At 39.5% G+C, this 20,766-nt stretch overlaps 1 protein-coding gene across 1 annotated transcript; it reads left to right on the top strand.

Annotated features, from left to right (window-relative positions):
• Positions 1–8,258: 8,258 nt before the first annotated feature.
• Positions 8,259–19,248, top strand: LOC134636720 (organic cation/carnitine transporter 2-like). Its single transcript, XM_063486842.1, has 11 exons — positions 8,259–8,465; positions 9,946–10,128; positions 10,707–10,810; positions 11,367–11,521; positions 12,993–13,164; positions 13,981–14,111; positions 14,567–14,663; positions 15,086–15,300; positions 17,289–17,471; positions 17,596–17,731; positions 19,179–19,248. The coding sequence occupies exons 1-11, from the start codon at positions 8,259–8,261 to the stop codon at positions 19,246–19,248; spliced, it is 1,653 nt and encodes a 550-aa protein (XP_063342912.1).
• The last annotated feature ends 1,518 nt before the right edge of the window (positions 19,249–20,766 follow it).

Below are 20,766 nucleotides of genomic sequence, written 5' to 3'. Positions count from 1 at the left end.
TGTGACCTTTATTTTATTAAAATCCCCTCTGTATTCATAATGTTTGATAAAAGTTGTGGCGTGTGGGCATTACATTTTTCCTCTTCTACTATAAAGGGGCAGTGTGAGGGTTTGGGGCTTGCCAGCAAAAGAAGACAAAAACATCACTCACACAATTGCTCAAGTTTCTCACAGACAACAAAGGCAATAACAAATTAAGCCAAGTGTGAGACTGACAGTTAAAAACCACAGCACTTTTTCTGTTTCTGTCACTGTCTCATCCGTAGCGTTTAATGTGAAACTCTCAGGGGAAACTTCTCTAACCTCTGGTGTAAAACCAGATAGACAGGACTTTTAAGAAGTACTTTGCATTTGACCTCACAAGAAAGCAGACTGGCGAACATTTTTTATTTAGTATTACTTTTAAATATATATTTTTTTGGTCTTTTAACTGGCTTTATTGGATAGATACAGTGAAGATTGACAGGAAAGCAGAGAGTGGGGAAGCCATGCGGCATAGGGCCATGGGTTGGACTCGAACCCAGGCCGAGTCCAACCCACAGGCTGTGTGTGTCTCTGTGTATCTGTTACTCTGCTGTGACAGATATGTGTATGCTGCCTCTTTCCCAAAGTCAGATATAGGTTCCACCTCTTGCAACACTTCATTGGATAAGCAGTTGAAAAAATGGATGTCCTTTAGAACTCTTTATCAAAGGAAAAAACAAGTTGTTAATGCAATCCCACAACTGTCAATGATTTCAGCCATTTATACTCAATCATTTTCATAAGATCTAATGTTGGCATTGCATTGCTCATACCTCACTGCATATAATTTACTGATTACCACACTTAGCATTCAGAGTCCTTTCTATTTCAGCTTAGTTAAACAAAAACTAACTTGTTTTACATGTGTCAAACATAAGGTGAATGCTCTGGTTGCTTAAATTTGTGTTTTTGTTTATGGGCCACTTTGCAACCAACTTATCCACATTATTCAGAGACTGACATGTTGCTTATTATTTAGTTTCTATCATTTTCCTCATTACATCCTAAGTCAGAACACTCAAAATTGCTCAGTCCTCTTTGTTTTGTGCAGCTTTCATCAATCTTTGGGTTCTTGCAGTTCTGCTTCAGTTTATCTCGTCTCTCAGGGTTTTCCATAATTCTCTCTAGTGATGTAACTGGACTATCATTTCTTTTTCAAATGCAGCCTAGAAGCAAAAATAAGAACAGAAAAAATGTTCACATAAACAATGAAGGACTGGCTGAAACTGAGAGTAATAGAGTTAAGATGATAGTAAAATGATAGTAGTTGCAGATATATTTCCTTACCCTTGCCTGCACCACAAAGTCATTCCGGTGTTATTATTGTAGGGTCTACCTTACAGTATAAAGAGCCTTGAGGCGGCTGTTGATGTGATTTGGCGCTGTATAAATAAAACTGAATTGAATTGAAATTAAACTGAATTGGTGATGAGGTCATCCAGTCATGTTTGGTATTCTAACTGGCAAACTGTCAGGTCTGCGTAACTGAAAAATGTTAAATTTTGCAACGAATATAATTATCGTAATGACTGGTTCCCCAATCCCTGTAATCGCCTTCTAGTTAGCAATAGAGAGAGCAAACAAGAGGGAATGCAGTAGCAGAAAGCAGAAGAGGAGGTACAAGACAGCAAACCAGCAGTACCTGAGTAGGAGCGTGTTATTTGTTTTTGTCTTAGTGACTGGTATGGAATACCACAACAGGATACCAGTGAGGTTCAAGAAAAACAAATATATGTGTAACAATAAAAGAGACCACTGAGGGACTGTGGACAAGGAGCCAAATTAGAGCATTGCTAACAAATATTAGCAAACAAGTAAAACCCGTGCAACTGAAACAACATAAGGTATTTTCTCAGGAAAATGGAACTTGGGTAGTTTTCTTTCAGACATGTCTCCACACAACCTGCCTGAGGGTTTACACTTAATTCTTTAAATTTTTTCAAATGTGAGGATCATGCAATTAATTTTAACTGTCAGAGTTAGCTTAAGGAGTAACACACTGTGCCCAGGCATGCACTTAAAACATACCAGTACATATAAGACCCAAGGATCAAAGGGCATGATCTTTTAGTACTAATCACACAAATCCTTCAGGTCATGCATAGCAAAAAGAAGAAAGAAATGAACGAATCACTACTTTCTCAAAAGAACTGACAATTCAGTGTTTAAATGGAAATGCTCAGTTGTTGAGCATTTTTAAAATGACTGAACTATAATTAGCATGTTTCCACAGTCTGCATTATTTTAAAATATAAAGGGCCTTAGCCCCTATACTGAGTAACTAAGAAGAAACCTGGCAGGACAGGTTCTGTGTTATTATTGATATTGTAGCTGCGCCTACATGACTGTGACATGAAACCAGTGCTTCACCAGACTCTTGTTTCTCACACTTTTGTCTCCTACAGCAACTTCTGCAATGACTGACTGATCCAGCTAAACAAAGTAGAGCATATTATAAAGTTATAACTGACATTATTAAACCATTTCATAATGTTAAATATGTTTAATAATGTTAATGATTATTACTTCAATTTTTTTCTTAGTTTAAGCTAGGGCGTTATGTCATTACTATTGCAGGGTATTTGTGTCACTTAAATATAAATATACAGTGTAATGCACACTCTGAAAAGCTAGAGGGGGCAGTTTTCAAATTGACTTCACTACGTCAGAGCAAATTCTGTTTTTGTTTTCTTTTATTTTTGGTCTTTTTCTCAGTCTCATTGGCATGACAGCTTTTTCATTCTTTCCAACCTGCTGTGGAATAATAATGCAACATTAGTTTATATTAACTGCAATGGAGCTACAACATTATGATTTACAAATAGCAGAGAGAACATTTATATTTCACACCTCAGTGAATTTTAGATTAGTAAAAGAAAAGATTTGGACATATTAAGGATTTCTCAGGGATGCCTGCCTGAATTATATTATAGTCAGTGGCTCAGTCACAATTTTAAGACGTTCAGCGCTGCTGAGCTGTAGTGTGTCAACCACAGCACTTAAGGCTGATTGATTAGCCTTATCTCACCAATCCAATTGCAGCTTTGAGTAAGAGAAGTGTCAAGACAGACAACAAGTTAAAACAGTCATGAACTATAGCTCTAGCAAATGCGCGAGAAAAACCATTGTAGTATTTATAACATTATAATATTTTAGATAAACATGCGTATAAACATATGGCACATAGGATATAACTGTACCTTTCAAAGTGTTTTCACTAAACAGCCTACACTCGAGCAACAATGCTATTAGTCACTGGTGTTCCAATATTAGAGCCCATGATGATAGGAATGGCTGACTGCACATCTAGATGCAGATTAACTTTTAGTAACAGCCATCTAGGAAGGACCCAGTCTTGTTTTGCTTCCTAAATTTAGCCTCCCTTATATTGCTCTGCATACTGGAAACTCGCTCATGAATGTTACACAAAACCATAGCACACGAGTCTGTTTGATGTCAAGCGTGTGTAACAACAATGCCCTGCTGAATATAGAATATCTGTAGACTACAGCAACAAATCCACACCTGTGGGTCCACCTTTGCACAGATTGTGTTGCTACAGCTTTGAGAGGTATACACTCATTATTTAGAAAACACAACAAGAGAGTTGGGCAGCAGTCGCCCTGCTTGATGTGCCTGACTCCAGGGTGCACTCTCTTGCAGCAACAGCTCGGGTTTCTTGCCCAGAGCTGTGCAGCTGACACTGTCACGCCTATATGTGTGTGTTTGTCCTATAGGTGTTAAACGCACACACAGTTCTCCTTATTATCCTATAGAATAAAGACCGGTTTGTTAGGCAATCCACACCCTGTGTGGCAATAACTCCACCAGACGCTGCTTTCTGCACTGCACCCACTCCTCCTACTGCAGCTAAGGCAAAACCATACTCCAGCCACAATGATATAGTTACTTATGTATACTCATTGTCCAAATCTCAGTTATATTCTATACAAGTATGTTTACCGCAAGATGGCGCAAGATGGCGCCGAGTATGGCAGCCTCGTCGCGAGCTCCCCCAAGCAACAGCTGTTTTTTGTGTTTAATTTTACTTTTTCTTTATTTTTTCACGAGTAGCACATGTCTCCTTGTGTACGACCGACAAACCTTACTGGACATAAAAGATGGACTTTCTCATCACTTTCCGGAGTTCAAGTTTTGCAACACGGACCCTCCGTTTGCAGACCCCCCATTCATCTCACCTGAGACGCCTTTGTTCTGGGCCCGTGGAGGCCGCAAACGCCGACGCAGAGGGAGAAGATCTGGCGTTCTGGTTCGACTGAGACGGCGCACTAACAGACCACCGTTACCCAGTTTATTACTGGCTAATGTGCAGTCTCTGGAGAACAAGCTGTGCGAGCTTCGGGCACGGATCTCATTCCAGCGAGAGATGCGGGACTGCTGCATGATCTGCCTCACAGAAACCTGGCTATCGGACAAGGTACCGGACTCCGCAATACAACTACCGGGGTTCTCTGTGCACCACGCGGACAGGTCACAGGATCTTACTGGGAAAAGCAGAGGCGGTGGTGTGTGTTTCATGATCAACAACAGCTGGTGTGATTATGCGAACGTGCACCCGGTCAAATCCTTCTGCTCACCGGACCTGGAGTACCTGATGATTAAGTGCCGGCCATTCTGGCTACCGAGGGAATTCACAGCAGTGATTATTACGGCTGTTTACATTCCCCCACAAGCCGACACTGACCGAGCACTCAGGGAACTGTACAGCGCGATCAGCAGTGAGGAAACCGCACACCCAGAGGCGGCGTTTATCACGACCGGGGACTTTAATAAGGGTAACCTGAAGAAAGTCTCACAAAAACTCCACCAACACATCCATTTCAACACTCGTGGAGACCGGCTTCTTGACCACTGCTACACCTCTTTCCGGGATGCATACAAAGCCCTCCCCCGCGCCCCATTCGGCCAATCAGATCACCGCTCCATCCTGCTCCTGCCCGCCTACAGGCAGAAGCTGAAACAGGAAGCTCCAACCCTGAGGGCGGTGCACCGTTGGTCGGACCAATCGGAGTCTACGCTGCGGGACTGTTTTGATCACGCGGACTGGGAAATGTTTCACGTGGCTGCTAAAGACATTGATGAGTACACAGACTCAGTCTGCGGATTTATCAGAAAATGCGTGGAAGATGTCGTCCCATCCAGAACAGTTAAATCCTTCCCAAATCAAAAACCCTGGATTAACGGAGATGTTCGCACAGCACTGGCGGCACGGAGCACCGCTTTTGCCTCCGCGAACACATCGGACTACAAACACGCACATTACCAACTCCGGAAGACGATCAAAGCAGCCAAACGTGAGTACAGGGACAGGGTGGAGCAACATTTTGACAACCCTCGGAGTATGTGGCAGGGACTAAACACGATCACAGACTTTAGAGGGAAAACCAGCACACCGCAGACCACGGCCTCTCTGTGTGAGGATCTAAACGTATTCTACGCTAGATTCGACACAGCGAACACCATGAGACCGGACAGTGTGCGCACCGCGGATGACGTCAGTGCGCACACTGTGTCTGAGGAGGATGTGCGGAAGTGCTTCAGGAGGGTGAACGCGCGCAAAGCTACTGGTCCGGACGGGATTCCCGGCCGCGTCCTCAAGTCATGCGCGGCTCAGCTGGCTGGAGTGTTTACACACATCTTCAACCTTTCCCTCTCTCTGTCTGTAGTCCCAGCCTGCTTCAAAATGGCCACCATCGTCCCTGTACCCAAATCCTCCACCATCTCCTCATTGAACGACTGGCGACCCGTAGCCCTGACCCCCATCGTGAGCAAATGCTTCGAGAAGCTGGTCAGGAACTTCATCTGCTCTGCACTACCCGACTCACTGGACCCTCTACAGTTCGCATACCGCCACAACAGGTCCACTGATGATGCCATAGCCCTGACACTCCATGCTGCCCTGTCACACCTGGAGAAGAGAGACACGTATGTGAGAATGCTGTTTGTAGATTACAGCTCAGCATTCAACACCATCGTTCCCTCGAAGCTGGACAGGAAACTGCAGGATCTAGGACTGAGCAGCTCCCTCGGCAGCTGGATCCTTAACTTCCTGTCTGACAGACGCCAAGTGGTCAGACTGGGCAGCACCACCTCATCCCCCATCACACTGAACACTGGTGCTCCACAGGGGTGTGTACTGAGCCCTCTCCTGTACTCACTCTACACCTACGACTGCACGGCCACTAGAAACTCCAACATCATTGTGAAGTTTGCGGACGACACTACAGTGGTGGGTCTTATTACCAACGGTGATGAGACGGCCTACAGGGAGGAGGTCAGCGCCCTGACCCACTGGTGTCAAGACAACCATCTCACCCTCAACGTCGCAAAGACAAAGGAGTTGATAGTGGACTTCCGGAGGTGCAGAGGAGTACACACCCCCATCACCATCAACGGCGCCGCTGTGGAGAGAGTGAGCAGCTTCCGCTTCCTTGGTGTACATCTGGCTGAGGATCTTACGTGGTCAGTACACATAAACAAAACAGTGAAGAAGGCGCAGCAGCGCCTCTTCTTTCTCAGGAGACTGAAAAGATTCGGCATGAGCCCCCGCATCCTCAGGACCTTCTATCGCTGTGCCATTGAGAGCATCCTCACTGGATGCATCACCACCTGGTACGGCAACAGCACCGCTCACAACCGCAAAGCTCTCCAGAGAGTAGTGCGGTGCTCTGAACGGATAATTGGAGGTGAGCTTCCCTCCCTCCAAGACATCTACAGGAAGCGGTGCCTGAGGAAAGCGGGAAGGATCATCAAGGACTCCAGTCACCCCAGCCATAAACTGTTCAGACTACTACCATCAGGAAGGAGGTTCTGCAGCATCCGGTCCAGCAGACTGAGAGACAGCTTTTTCCATCAGGCCATCAGACTGCTGAACACGTCATAGACACCTCACCCTCACTACTGGAACTTCAACATTATGCACTCCATACTGTATATAAATACCACTGTTTTGCACATACTAACCTCTGTATATTTTATATATCTTATTTTATTGTTTACTTTATTTCATTTGTAAAACATGTATATACATACTATATACACACTCAAACACTCACACGTAGAAAAACATATTTAGTATACACATTCAGTAATGTATATACCTTTACATATTGTACATATATTTATTACTTTTTAGATTAGCCATTTTTATATTTTGCTTGTTTTACGTTATTGTATTTTGCACAACTCTGTTGCTTGTGAAGCTCGCACACAAGAATTTCACTCACATGTACTGTACCAGTGTACCTGCACATGTGATGTGACAATAAAAGTGATTTGATTTGATTTGATTTGATTTAAATGTGTATGTTCACGTATACAGCGAAAAGTTAACTGAAAAAATAAATGTTAGTTAAAGCTTCAAACACAATTGTTAAGACCTTTTCCATGCCAAAGTTTAGAACTCAAAAGGTTTGCAAATATTTGAAATTCTTTGGAATTTTTTGTGATATTACAAAACTGAATAGTCTGATCACATTTACATTTGGTTTGCAATTTATGTAGCTAGGCTTATTTATCTACATATGTTTCGATATTAATGACATGAACAAAAGAAAAGAAACAGGAGCCAAAAACTAGATACTCAGTTGTCAGGTGGGTATTTTTTATAATGATGTGCACACAACTTTCACACTCATTAACTTTTAAACTCATCAAACCTGTTTTGTGTTATCTTACATGTAGGTTAACATGTAACACTGATTTGAAGTCTGGTACTCTCATAGTGTCATATATTTAGCACAGTCCAAGAGTCTGTTTAACAAATACATAAGAAAAAGGAGGACTGATATATGAAAGACTGAAATATTTATTTAATATTTTTACAGTTTAGAGCTTATTGACACAGTTATCACATCTATTAGAAATAATCTGTAAAGAAGGAGGCTGTGAAAAAATGGCATGCAATACATATTAAGCTAATGTGTTAATCTCAAAATCATTTTACACAAATGTGTAATTATGGTAACATTAGTCACTCATGGAAACACAGCAGCTTGTGAAAGTCACAGTTAAAAAAATATATAAATAAAAGTTTAGAAGGCTATTTTGAACAGTACAAAAGAGGTAATAGGAGCCAGGAACTGTGTGTGTTTGGGTGGAGTACATGTAAGCACAGCCTACATATAAGGTGTGGCGTGACTAGGCACAATGCAGTTTCAGGAAGACACAAGAGTCAGCAGCTTACCTAGAAAAAGGGTTATAATTATTTGACTATGAAAGATTATGCTGAAACCATTGGCTTTCTGGGGCAGTGGGGACATTTCCAGCAAATTGTCTTCTTCTCGCTCGTTGCCACCATCATGCCAAATGGATTTGGTGCTTTCACTCTCGTTTTTCTGACTGACACACCAAGTCATCACTGCCTGGTATCTGGCATCAACCTCACTGAAGACTGGCGTAAAAGTGTCATCCCAATCAGAGTAAGTGACTGCAAGAGCCCCAACTCTGTGATACAGCACATCAAAGAAAACATTTAAACTACTGATGCAGTTTTTCAGTGATGCAGTTTTTCAGTGATAATTGAGTTTGCTTCAAATATTATTCCAATAATGTAACTCCAAACATTTGTATTTATTTGAACACATTTATGCTTATTTCAAAACAAAAAAAACATGCTTGGGAGAAGTAGAAAACTACTTTTTGGATCTAAATGAGTTTTACATCGCCGTACAATATAGAGAGAAGTTTAAGTAAAAGTTTAAGTAGTTGAAAGTTAAAAAAAAAAAAGCAGTGTAAACAATACATTTAAACTGAAAACCATCAAATCTTTATGAAATGCAATACAATATTTATGAAAGTTATAAATCGGGATAGTAGTCATTGGTATCTGTTTGGTCCAAGTGTATCTACACAAACTGATTTACCTAGATAAACTATCTTGTCTACACATCTGTATGCAAAGGACACTGTCTTCATAAATAGCCAGACAAGTTAGTAATTTATTTCAGTACGCTGGTTTTAAGTTCTGTTATTAACAAGAAGAAGTATCAGGAACTGTCTGCTCTTTGGGCTGGAGTTTATGTCATAACCTATCACAAGACTGCTATGCAACCAACTAAAAATGTGTTGCAGTAAAGCAAGGAAGTAAAATTGTAGTCATATAGTACTGTTCAAGACAAAAATCACAAAGTGCTTCACAAATAAATACCAGGGCATTAAAAAATAAAATAGACAAAAAATTAGCCAGATGCAATTCCAAAAAGATGAGTTTTAAGTTGTTTTTTAAAATAGACTACTGAGCCCACAGATCTCAAGCTCAGAGATCCAGGTAGTTGGGTTTTGGTTGGGCCTACGGTGGCCCTTAAAGGCCAAACAGATTGCAACTTAAGAAAACACCAGCAATAAGAAAAACGCTGCAAAAGCACACAAAACACAACGGAAATAGGAAAAAAGAAAACAGAAATAGGAAAAAGCACAAGGGAAGTGTTTCTGGGGAGACAGTAACCCGACAGACCAGTTGCAGGAACCCAAAACATAATAGGTGTGTTTTATCATGATTCATATAATAGTGATTTTTAGGCTAATAGTTAGGCTAACACACTTACCTCTCATCTTTTCTTTCCTCACAAAACCATAGATCCTCCACTTCTTAGCCTATTTTGGTTCCTGCAACTGGTCCGTCGGGTTATTGTCTCCCCAGAAACACTTCCCTTGTGCTTTTGGAAATCAGTTTTTTCCTATTTCTGTTTTCGTTTTTCCTACTTCCGTTGTATTTTGTGTGCTTTCGCAGCGTTTTTGTTATTGCTAGTGTTTTCTTAAGTTGCAGTCCGTTTGGCCTCTCAGGGCCATTGTTGCCTCAGTATTACATATTTTTGTAAACACTATGACATCCTACTGAGTTTGTCTTAAATGTCTTAATACTAATAACACTAAAACTGTTTGTATCCTTGTGACTATGAGGAGGTGGATGGGAAACGGGAGCTGAGCAGATGCAGCAGATACAGGTTGGATGTGGTCAGAAATCTCTCTGCTCAGGGATATATTCCTGGCAGGGATGTCAACCTTACAGACCTGGAGGAGGAGGGCTGTGTAGATGGGTGGAGCTATAGCAAAGACACCTATGAATCCACTATAGTTTCTGAGGTATGGTCAATCCTTGTTCTACATCTACTTATTTTTCATGTAGTATTTGTTTAGCAGCATTGGTAGTTTTTTCTTGATGTTGCAGATATATCATTAACTTCTTAGTCTATCTGGCTCCTTTCCTCCTACCTTATCCAAGGCAGGGGATTTCAGCCCATCCATTTGTTCAACAGTTAGGACAGAACACACCTGTGAACATACAGTAGGTGCAGTCAGTCAACATAGGAACATGATATAAATTCCTGTGGAAAACTCTTTCTGTACTGAGTGTTGTTAATGTGAAGTTATCAACATGGCTTATTTCTCATTATCTTGTTGTAATCTTGTTGATCTTTGAGTCAAAGCAAATTCATTATGTCTTCAGCTTGTCATTATTTTGTCAGTGCTTAAAGTTCAAGGTGCTCTATGGGGATTTAGTTTCTGCACATCAGGAAAGACACACCCTTTTCTTTCTACTTAGAGTGAAAAGACATTTGAATACAGCCAGCAACAGTCAGCACAAATGACACTAACTTTAACATTGTTATTTCCTGCATGCACATATTTAGTCGTTCAACTGTTAATATCTCATTTTCCAGTTTGACTTGGTGTGCAGTAATCAATGGAAGCAGACGTTCACATCTACTGTTTTCTTCGTGGGAGTGCTCCTTGGATCGTTCTTCTCAGGCCAGCTGTCAGACAGGTACTGACATGAGATTCATGTGAAAGAGACCAAACACCACACCATTCTTTTAAGGTCATTATACAACTGAAAGGCTTCAGTGTTTCGATATTAAGATTGTCTTTATTGTAAAAAGAAATAAAATGAAAATCATTTTAAAAAGATCATGTTACAGTATACGCTTATAATAGTCAGTAATGTAAAAGACATGTATTATGCCGCTGAAAATGCCACATCCAGACGAACTTTTCTGCAATTTTAATTTATGATGGAGTTGTATTTTTACCAGTATAATAAGAAATAGAGTACAGTGGTAGAACACAGTTATTATTTTGAGATATTTACTTATTTATTTTCAATTTGTGCTCCTTCTACCCCACAATATTTTGAATACCGTTAGGTCCATCATTTCTGGGACAATGCACTTTTTTTGTTATTTTGTCTGTGTACAGCACCACCCTGGATTATACATTTTTAAAAGTCCAGATTTTTAGATGCAATTCACATAACTGTATAGGAAATACAACACTTTTTATGCATGTATATGTTTACTAATGTATTTATCTTCTCTGTCTAGATATGGCAGAAAACCCGTTCTTTTTGCAGCTTTGGCACTACAGACAGTTTTCACCTTTGCTCAAGTCTTTTCTGGTTCATGGATTATGTTCCTCATCATCCTCTTCATCAACGGTTTGGGACAGATGTCCAACTTTGTGGCTGCTCTTGTGTTGGGTAGGATAGAACATTTATTTAGCTGTGATGCAAAACTAAGGACCAGATTTATAAGAAGGTGTCATGGTCCTGTGTCAGTGACCCAGTGTTTTTGAGTTTTGTGCTTTTAGTTTTTGGTTTCTTGCTCACTCTAGCTCCTTAGCCCTTTAGTATTTCTTGAGTTCTAGTTTTAGGTTTTGTTATGTGGCTTCCCTATGTTCTGTTTTTCCTGTTTTACTTTGAAGGTCTATGTCTCTTGTCTCGTCATGTTAATTAGGATCAGCTGTGCCTCCCTCCTGTTTGCCATCCCTTGTTCCCTTTGTGTGTGTATTAATAGTGTGGGGTTGTCTTTGCTCACTGTCTGTGTTACTTGGTGTATCTCTGTGGCTCTCTGCTCTACATTCTCTGTGTCATCCCTGCTCATCATCCCGTGTAGTTATGGTTTCAGGTTAGTTTTGGTAGCTCCCCGTTCTGCATTTCCTGTTTTTTGCCACTCCTGTAAATAAAGCTCACTCGCATCTCAGCCTGTACCTGCATCTTGGGTCCTTACTCTCACACACCACACGACTGCTGCCGCCACCGTGACAGTGGGGCAAATTATAATGACACCGCAATCCTCATAAGGGCAAATGGGAGCGTCAGGTTCTACTGCTGATCTACTAACATCATGCCAATTGACAAATGATGCAGTTTGAAAGATGCATTTTGATGCAATCTAACACAAGGAGCATAAACTAGGGAGCCAAGAATAGAAAACACCAGAGGAATGTCTAAGTGCAGGTTTTACACGTGTGCTTTGTACAGCAAAAAGAGCAGCAGATGTTTTAATATAAGTGCAAAATTAGTCAGAAACTGAAGTCAGGTGACAGCTCAAAGGGAGTGAAGGAGTCATTCAGGAGACAGCTGCTTTATTGCAGATCATTCTGCTGTAACTCTCACAACTAACCTGTCAGGTGTCACATCACTCACATATTTCTGAGCAGTTTGTGCAGCCTCTGTGCTTTTATTCAGTTTCTTAATGCACACTGTGTGTGTTTAGTCTGTGTGCCTTATATACCAAATGGCAAAGTGCATTTAATTCTCACAAAAATCACCCGGAAACACCTTTTGACAAGTCTTTACTGGCAAGGCCCTGCTGCCTCCGGCACTTTCACTCTCTCCAGGGGTCTCACTTTTACACTTTTACATAAATAACAGGCAGTGATTGGCAAATTTGCTGCAGATGTGTGAACCCTCTCAGTGGACAGCGCTTCTAGAAGCACTCTGGCCCACGTGTCCCTTTGCAGCTGAGCCACAAACCACACCTCACTGCCATAAACAAATTCAGATGTTAAAAAAATATACATGAAAGCTTATTTATTGTGGTGTGGCACTCTGCATTGTGTTGATAACATACAGAGTTTTTTGTGCAATCTTCAGTTTGTTTCCTTTTTTGTTTTGTTTCTTGGAACACATAAGTTTTAATTCATCATTACCCCCTCTTTTTTTGCAGGTTCTGAGGTCTTAACTGGCAAAGTGCGCGTCCTTTACTCATCTTTGGGCACATGTCTAGGCTTTGCTATTGGATACATGATACTTCCACTCTTAGCATACTTTTTAAGGGACTGGAAATCACTGTCATTGGCTTTATCTTTGCCTTGTGTGGCCTACGTCCCCTTTTGGTGGTAGGTGGCACTCGCTCTAGCATATCTATCTGTCTACATATATCTGTATATAGCATTCCCTGTAGGAACTGAATCAAATGTAATGACTTGCTTGAAACTGTGGTGGACATTAGCAGATGAAGTCAGGGGGGAGCTTCCATAGACTGTGAGATACACAGATGATATTGTTATCTAAAGAAAGAGTACAGTGTAGGTACAAGAGAGCCAAGCCAGGTGGAAATATGGACTGCAGGAATGATAGCCAGTAGAAGAATATGTGGGTGAACGAGAGGGATGCAGTTGGAATGGTGAAGATGCAAAGAGAGGGTAGTGAGGCCTGCTGTAATGTAAGGTTTGGAGACAGTAGTGTTTACAGAAAGACATGAGGCCAAAATGAAGATGGCAGATTTTTCAGTTACTAGAAGCAGACAAGATTAGATATAAATATTTCCTAGGGACAGCTCAATATTTGGAGAGAAAACGAGGCAAGGTTCAGGTTGATATGGTTTGAACATGGACAGAGGAAGGATAGCTGATACGCTGGGAAAAGGACGTTAAATATGGAGATGGCAGACAGGAGAAGAAGAAAATCACAGATAAGGTTTATGGGTGTAGTGAACGAGGACATGCACGGGTTAGAAGAGGATCTTAAGGATAAGGTGAGACAGATGAAGATGATCCTCTGTCACAACCCCTAAAGGGAGCAGCTGAAACAAAAAGAAGAAACTGTTCCCAATAACAAGTTTATTGACTTTATTTCACTGTCTTTTTTGCTTTGTCTCCAAAATCCCTCTGATCAAGTCTGCATCCTTCTGTTTGTGTTAAATATTAAGCCAGGCTTATGCCAGAGTCTCCCCGGTGGTTGCTTTCTCGAGGCAGAGTTGAGGAAGCCGAGGCCATTATAAGAACTGCTGCTAAGTGGAACAAAGTTCAAGCTCCAAGGATCATCTTTGAAGACTGTGGTGTAAGTGAACTTTCACTTAAACATTACTGGATTAACCCAAGATGCAGAACACAGTTGTTATCATTTGAAACAAGTTCAAGTTTTACAAATAAATAAATAAAAATTTGATTTTTAAAAAATATATTTATAGAATAGAATAGAATAGAATAATCCTTTAATTGTCCCACAAGGGGAAATTTGGTTGTATCAGCAGCAAAAACACACATATACAAACAGAGCAGGACACAGAACAGAAGCACAATTTTTACATATATTTAATATATATATATATATATATATATATATATATATATATTACTATATTTTAATATATTTCTAATATATTTGACATTTGACTGATATTATTAGTATAAAAATGCATGAAAAAAACATCAAATCTTAAACATGTTTTGTGTTTTAATATTTTTTGAAAAAGCCCTGCTCACACAGTCAAACTAACTTTATGTGTCTTCCAGACAGAAAAGATGCAGACACACTCCAAGGAGCATTACAATGTCTTTGACCTGCTGAGGCAGAGCAGCATCAGAGCCACAACACTCATCCTCTGCTTTGTGTTGTGAGTAAACAGTTTTCAGTCACCATAAACTTTTTTGTGACATTTCACTAGTGTCATTAATACAGCAGTGAAGACAGTGTGGCACATAGCGACTTAATGAGACATCCTCAGATTGAGAAAATAATGAAAACAACGAGAAAATTAACAAACAATGAATTTGCCGGATTCCTCATGGAAATCAAAAGGAGATTTAGCAGATAAACAGCTAAAAATGACCTGTCTCTTAACTAAAAATGATTTTTTACTAAAAGAAAATTCATTTTTCTTTTGGTTTTTCATGTATTTGTGTTTCCATACTATAAGATCTGCGATAGACAAAATGATCATGATTTGCATTTGAAAGAAATGCATGCATGCAGAAAAATCTTGGGAAAGTTCACTTAGATGAAAAAAACGCCTTCATTTCCCTTTGATTTTCCCAGGTTCACTATGATTGTTGGCTACTATAGCCTGTCTTTCAATACAGCGCAACTCCATGAAAACCCCTACATCAGTTGCTTCATCTCAGCAGTTGTAGAGATTCCAGCATACATTTCCAGCTGGTTGGCTCTGCTATACCTTCCACGACGCCTGTCTGTGATCCTTACGTTGCTCTTTGGAGCTGTGCCACTCTACCTGATTCAACTTGTTCCAGACGGTAAAATTGCTTAAAAGCAAGCTGTAAGAATTCACACTAGAACAATCAGTCAGTCATATATAAGTTACTTATTGCTTAAAGTGTCCATACTATAATTATTGGGTTCTTCCTTTTCCTTTGATGTGTGATACACACTACTGTGATTTTTTTTCTATAATGTCCTTCCAAGGAGCCAGACTTTCTTGTTGTTTATTTGTATTTTGTCTTGGTCTTCTAAATTTCAGTCCAGTCCTTGTACGTGTCCATTTTAGGGAAAGAATGTTGTTAAGCCACTGTTAAGCACTGATTTATGAATCATTCAAGCATAACAAGGCAGCTAGCTCAAGGCATGAACCACTGTCGTGTCTACCTATAACTCACAACAAAGAACCAGTTCTAAAGTATTGCTTTAGGCATTCATTACTAGCAGCCTGCCATTAAATGCATAATTTGTTCTCATTTCTTCAGTGGAATCTATAAAAATGTCAAAGATAACAGTTTGACAAGGATGAAATTATATTTTTACAACAACAAGGTGCAAAGAGTGATGTTAGCTGAAAAAGCAGCATAAGCTGGCATGGTGTGCAATGTATGGCTGTCAAAAAAACATTCCTCAGGAAGTTAAACAAAAAGGCTGAGATATACCAAAATCCTGAAGAACTGGAACAAAAATATCTTTTAAAACTTTTGGTTTAAAAGTACCTATTGTCTGAATGACAACAGCTTCAACTTTTAGCATGCCAATGTAGTAAAAGCATACCTATATAAAAAAACATGCAACGGCGAACATTCAGTCATGAATTGGCCTCCTTACAGCCTGGGCTTCAACATTATTAAAACGGTCTGGGATCGTCTTGACAGAGAACTGAACAAAAGGCAGGCAACAGACAAAGATGTGCTTTTGAATATCTGGAACCAAATATTGACTTTAAGCTTCTTTGTACTATACAAAGAAACCTATATTTCCATATGGGTTTGCACATATTTTAATAAATCACTGCACCTGCTTCCCATCTTCCAGGCAACATCTAGAGAAAAAGGGGACCAGAAGTCCCAAAAAAATATTTTTGGAAATCACTGTAGATATTTTGCACATAAAAGTTCTTCCAGTTACAAATTATAAAGCCTCTGGCAAAGATAGTTATTCTTTCATACATATAAACACTGCCCCTTTCTTTGCCTGAGATAACTGATCTATCATCAGTTATCTGCATGCAGTGACATTGTGTCTGCAGAGCAGCTGTTTGGCAACATTTTCTTCAAAGAACAAGAAATTGACTCAATCCAGATGCAAACAGCTGCCTTAGAGCCTGCTAATATTTTCACATTAGAGCCCTTTCTGCTAACTCTAAAATGTCTCAAAGCATTACAAAAGTTTAGGATTACTTTTTTTTTCATGTAATGTACCTGTGGAAAAAGGTAGCTTCCTGTATCTTTAGTTCTAGCATTGTCCATGGCTATTGTTGTTTACATTAGCATTAGTACTGACTGGGGGCTGATTATTACAGTATCTATCGGCCCAGAGAATGCATGAATGCATTTCTTTCTGACTTTCTGCTGGAATCCACAGTCTCTTCTGGTTCATTGTGTATCAGGAAACTACAGGTGTATGTTAAGGGCAGATAGCTTTCAGAAGACTATGCCAAAGTTGCCTTTGATCAGCTGACAAATCACGAGTCAGGCTTTTCTGGAGGTGGGCCCCTTAAAGGAACAGAGGTTGAAAAGAGGATGGAAAAAAAACAAAGCATCAGTGTGCATTGTGCGAAATGTGATACGTTATTTAACATTATAGCATGTGAACCAACAAAAATATGAACATGTAAATGATCATAATAGAAGAATAGAATTTGTTTTTGTGATCTTTTCGTGTTACTAGGCAGGAAGTGACTATATGATAGGTATATGCAGAATTACCATCTTATATAAAACAAGTTTCACAGACTTGATTAGAATTTTGTCTCTTACTGTTTACTTATATCTACAAACTAAACAAATGTATTATTATTTAGATCTATCAAATCTGGCTCTTGCACTGGAAATGCTGGGTAAGTATTCAATCACGACTGGTTCCTCCCTGATGTTCGCCTACACCGCAGAGCTTTACCCAACAGTGCTCAGAAACACAGCAACGGGGATAAGCAATACTGTTTCCAGAATTGGAAGTTGCATTGCCCCTTTATTGTTAAGTCTGGGTGAGTGCATTGATTAATATTCATTCATTCTGTTTTACCTCATTTGATTAAATTTCTGTATTTTATAAATGCACACTCATAAAGAAGTTTTCTCTCATCCTAACTTCCCCCTCTGTGTCTTCAGGTATGTATTATAAGTATCTACCTTATATTATATTGGGGACTCTGGCTGTTGTGGCTGCCTTTGCGGCTCTTTTCCTTCCAGAGAGTTTTAAGAAACCTCTTCCTGAAACTATTGAACAAATGCACAGACGAGAAAGGTAAGCTACTTTCATTCACAGTTTATTTTACTTTCTATGAAGTAATAAAACAAGTTCCCAGTTTAAAGCAATTGTAATTTTACATTCTTATACAGCAAGTTCTTTAAACATGGTACACAGTATGCAGAAAAGTATGTTGTCAGGCGAGTATCTGTCATTTAGGGAGTTAGTGAAAGTGACTGAGTAGAAGCATGTCCATGGCGTAGATCATCTGATTAGATTTTTGAGCACCTATTATCTGCACGTATTTGCTTACTGAAAATACTAGTTTCCAAGGAATTGTTGAAACACCTTCAAAAGTTGGTCAGGTTTGGAATTGCCCTCTTGGAAAAATACAGTAACTATTTCAATAAACACACAAAGTCAGATTGTGATTGTGTTATTGACATCCTGGGTTTCATAGGGTTGATGAGGGCCATTTCCCACAGTCATGGGTCTACATATCCCTCCCTCTGATTAATTGTTTTATCCCCAGTGGGGACAAAATTTATGTATACTTAACTATAGTATACGTCCAGACGTGAAGAAGGAAAATACTTCACTGGCCTATGTATTTATTCATTTATTTTGGTTGACAAGTGTGCTTGTGCTGTTGCATTTTGAAACTATTTCATATTAAATACTGAAGTTAAGTGGCTCACCTGGTTGAGTACTACGTGACAGTGGGATTTATTTGTTACAGGATTTGTTTGTTTGTTTGTTTTTTGCGTTATGTTTGATCATGTCCTCAGTGTCCACAAAGGGAAAGGACAAAACATGAGTAAGAGATTGTATGTGGAATTATATAAAATAAATATATTAAGTTGAAGTTCATTATCTTCATAGTCTATAAGAACACTGTGGTTCCTGAATTACTGAAATCATCAAGTCTTTTTAGAAACACCCCCCACCTCTGATTATTTTTCCACAGATTGCACCCTGCTGACACCCATATGGAGTAGATCTGATTAGATTTTAGTGTGTTGTGCTTCATATTATTAGTACTATGATAGAGTTCATGGCAGCACATAAGACATTTCAAATAGCCTATTAATTAGCCTACTTTTAATAACAATATTTTTAGCGGTAAGCTCCAGACTTAAAACTGCAGACAGATATTACCAGAATCTGCAGCTCTTCTTTTATTCCAATTTCAGTGTGACTCTAAATGTATCATCATGTTCGGTTTAACTTTAAATGTTGGGTATGTAAATTTAAAAAATCATTGACTATCACTGACTATCATTGACCTGAACACGACAGGAAGCTTAAGAAGTGAGATTGCTGTTTATTTCCAAGTGAACTTTACTGCCACCAAGTGGCCAAATGTTTTTTTTTTTGCAGATTGAATGAAAGCCCTTAGCCAACAGTACAAAAAATAAGTGTTCAGGCAGGTTACATCTTATAAGTAAGAACGATAATGAAGTTTATCGCAGAAAATAAAACTTGTCTTTCCTCTTTAAAACAGGATGAAGTGCCCATGTCTTACTAGAAATATGACCCCTGTACCCGTGGTGCCACTGGACAGTCCACTATGATTATTTGTTTGTCCTGGTCTAGACAGATGTTGTTGTTGTTGTTTACAGTCTTTTATATTTAAATTTTGTTTGGCTTTGTTGTCTGTTAAATGACTGCAAGCTGTATTATATATAAATAGTCTCATAACAAAGATAAACCTATAATTTTCAATTTTTGTCTTATTTTGATTTTTTTATTAAAACAATTTACAGTATTCTTTTACATTAATTTGCAAATGTCCATTTGATACTTAAAGTTACAAAAGCTTCATTAAACTACATGATCACATTCATCTTGTCTGTGCATTTATTTCAAGTTCAAGTTCAAGTTGGCTTTATTGTCACTTCAACCATATACAGTTAGTTCACAGTGAAACGAAACAACGTTCCTCCAGGACCAAGGTGCTACATGCAACATAAATTTACAACATAAATTAACAGAAAACACTAAACTAGCTAACTAAGAGGCCTAGTTAGCTGGCTAGCAGAGACAAGACAGACTGACCTAACATAAATTACAACATAAATTAACAAAAACTAACTATCTAACTATCTAAGGAAGACTTGGTAGGTAGTAGCTAGGTAGTGGAGGAACAGTAAACATTCCTTAGTGTAGCAGCAAAAATTAGGAAGTAAAGAAGTTAGTGCAAAAAAATCCAGTAATAATATTGTGCAAAAGAGCATTTAAAGGTTAGTGTGTATGATAGTTTGGTGGTGTAAATCAGTGTGTTTGCGCTTGTGTTGATTAGTCAGTCCAGTCTCAATGCTTTAAGGTAGTTAAGCTGAGTGATAATGTTTGTGTGTGTGTGTGTGTGTGTGTGTGTGTGTGTGTGTGTGTGTGTGTGTGTGTGTGTGTGTGTGTGTGCGCGTGTGTGTGTTTATCAGTCCAGTCCCTTTTTGTTGAGGAGACGGATGGCTTGTGGAAAAAAGCTGTTGCACAGTCTGGATGTGTGTGCCCGAATGCTTTGGTACCTTTTTCCAGATGGCAGGAGTGTGAAGAGTGTGTGAGAGAGGTGTGTCTGATCAGCCACAATGCTGGTGGCTTTGCGAATGCAGCGTGTGGTGTAGATGTCCTCAATAGAGGGGAGAGAGACCCCGATGATCTTCTCTGCTGTTCCCACTATCCGCTGTAGGGTCTTGCGGTCCGATGTGGCACAGTTCCCAAACCAGACAGATATCATATCAGCTAGATATGATAATCTTCATGTAAACAAACCAATAAATCCTCAATAGATGGTTAATAATAAATGCTGTCTTGCACAAGTTGGAAGTTTTCCCATATTTCTTGGAAACCTATTATGTAAGTGATGGTCAAAGATTATCTTTCACCATCTGAGCATTTTGTTATTGCCTTTGTAATCTATAACCCAGTGATGACTATAAAAAGTCAAATTTGGAGTTGATACCTTTAAGAATGCACACAACATAACAGCTCTGCAGAGTTTCTGGAGTCCTCACTTTCAGAGTAGCACTTATTTATTTATGCAACTTTTGCTTTGAAGAGTATTTTTTTACTTTCACAATAGATCAAGAAGTGAT

Source organism: Pelmatolapia mariae, linkage group LG10_11, assembly GCF_036321145.2.
Source record: "Pelmatolapia mariae isolate MD_Pm_ZW linkage group LG10_11, Pm_UMD_F_2, whole genome shotgun sequence".
Lineage (NCBI taxonomy): Eukaryota > Metazoa > Chordata > Actinopteri > Cichliformes > Cichlidae > Pelmatolapia > Pelmatolapia mariae.
The sequence above is the reverse complement of the archived record's forward strand: the minus strand, read 5'-3'. Positions and strand labels throughout refer to the sequence as shown.

Bases quoted from the DNA above. Each gene is read 5' to 3' on its own strand.
- LOC134636720 (XM_063486842.1), top strand. From the start codon at position 8,259: ATGAAAGATTATGCTGAAACCATTGGCTTTCTGGGGCAGTGGGGACAT. The intron at 8,466-9,945 runs GTAAGTGACTGC...TGTGACTATGAG, and splicing joins AAAGTGTCATCCCAATCAGA to GAGGTGGATGGGAAACGGGA. The intron at 11,522-12,992 runs GTAGGATAGAAC...CTTTTTTTGCAG, and splicing joins TGTGGCTGCTCTTGTGTTGG to GTTCTGAGGTCTTAACTGGC.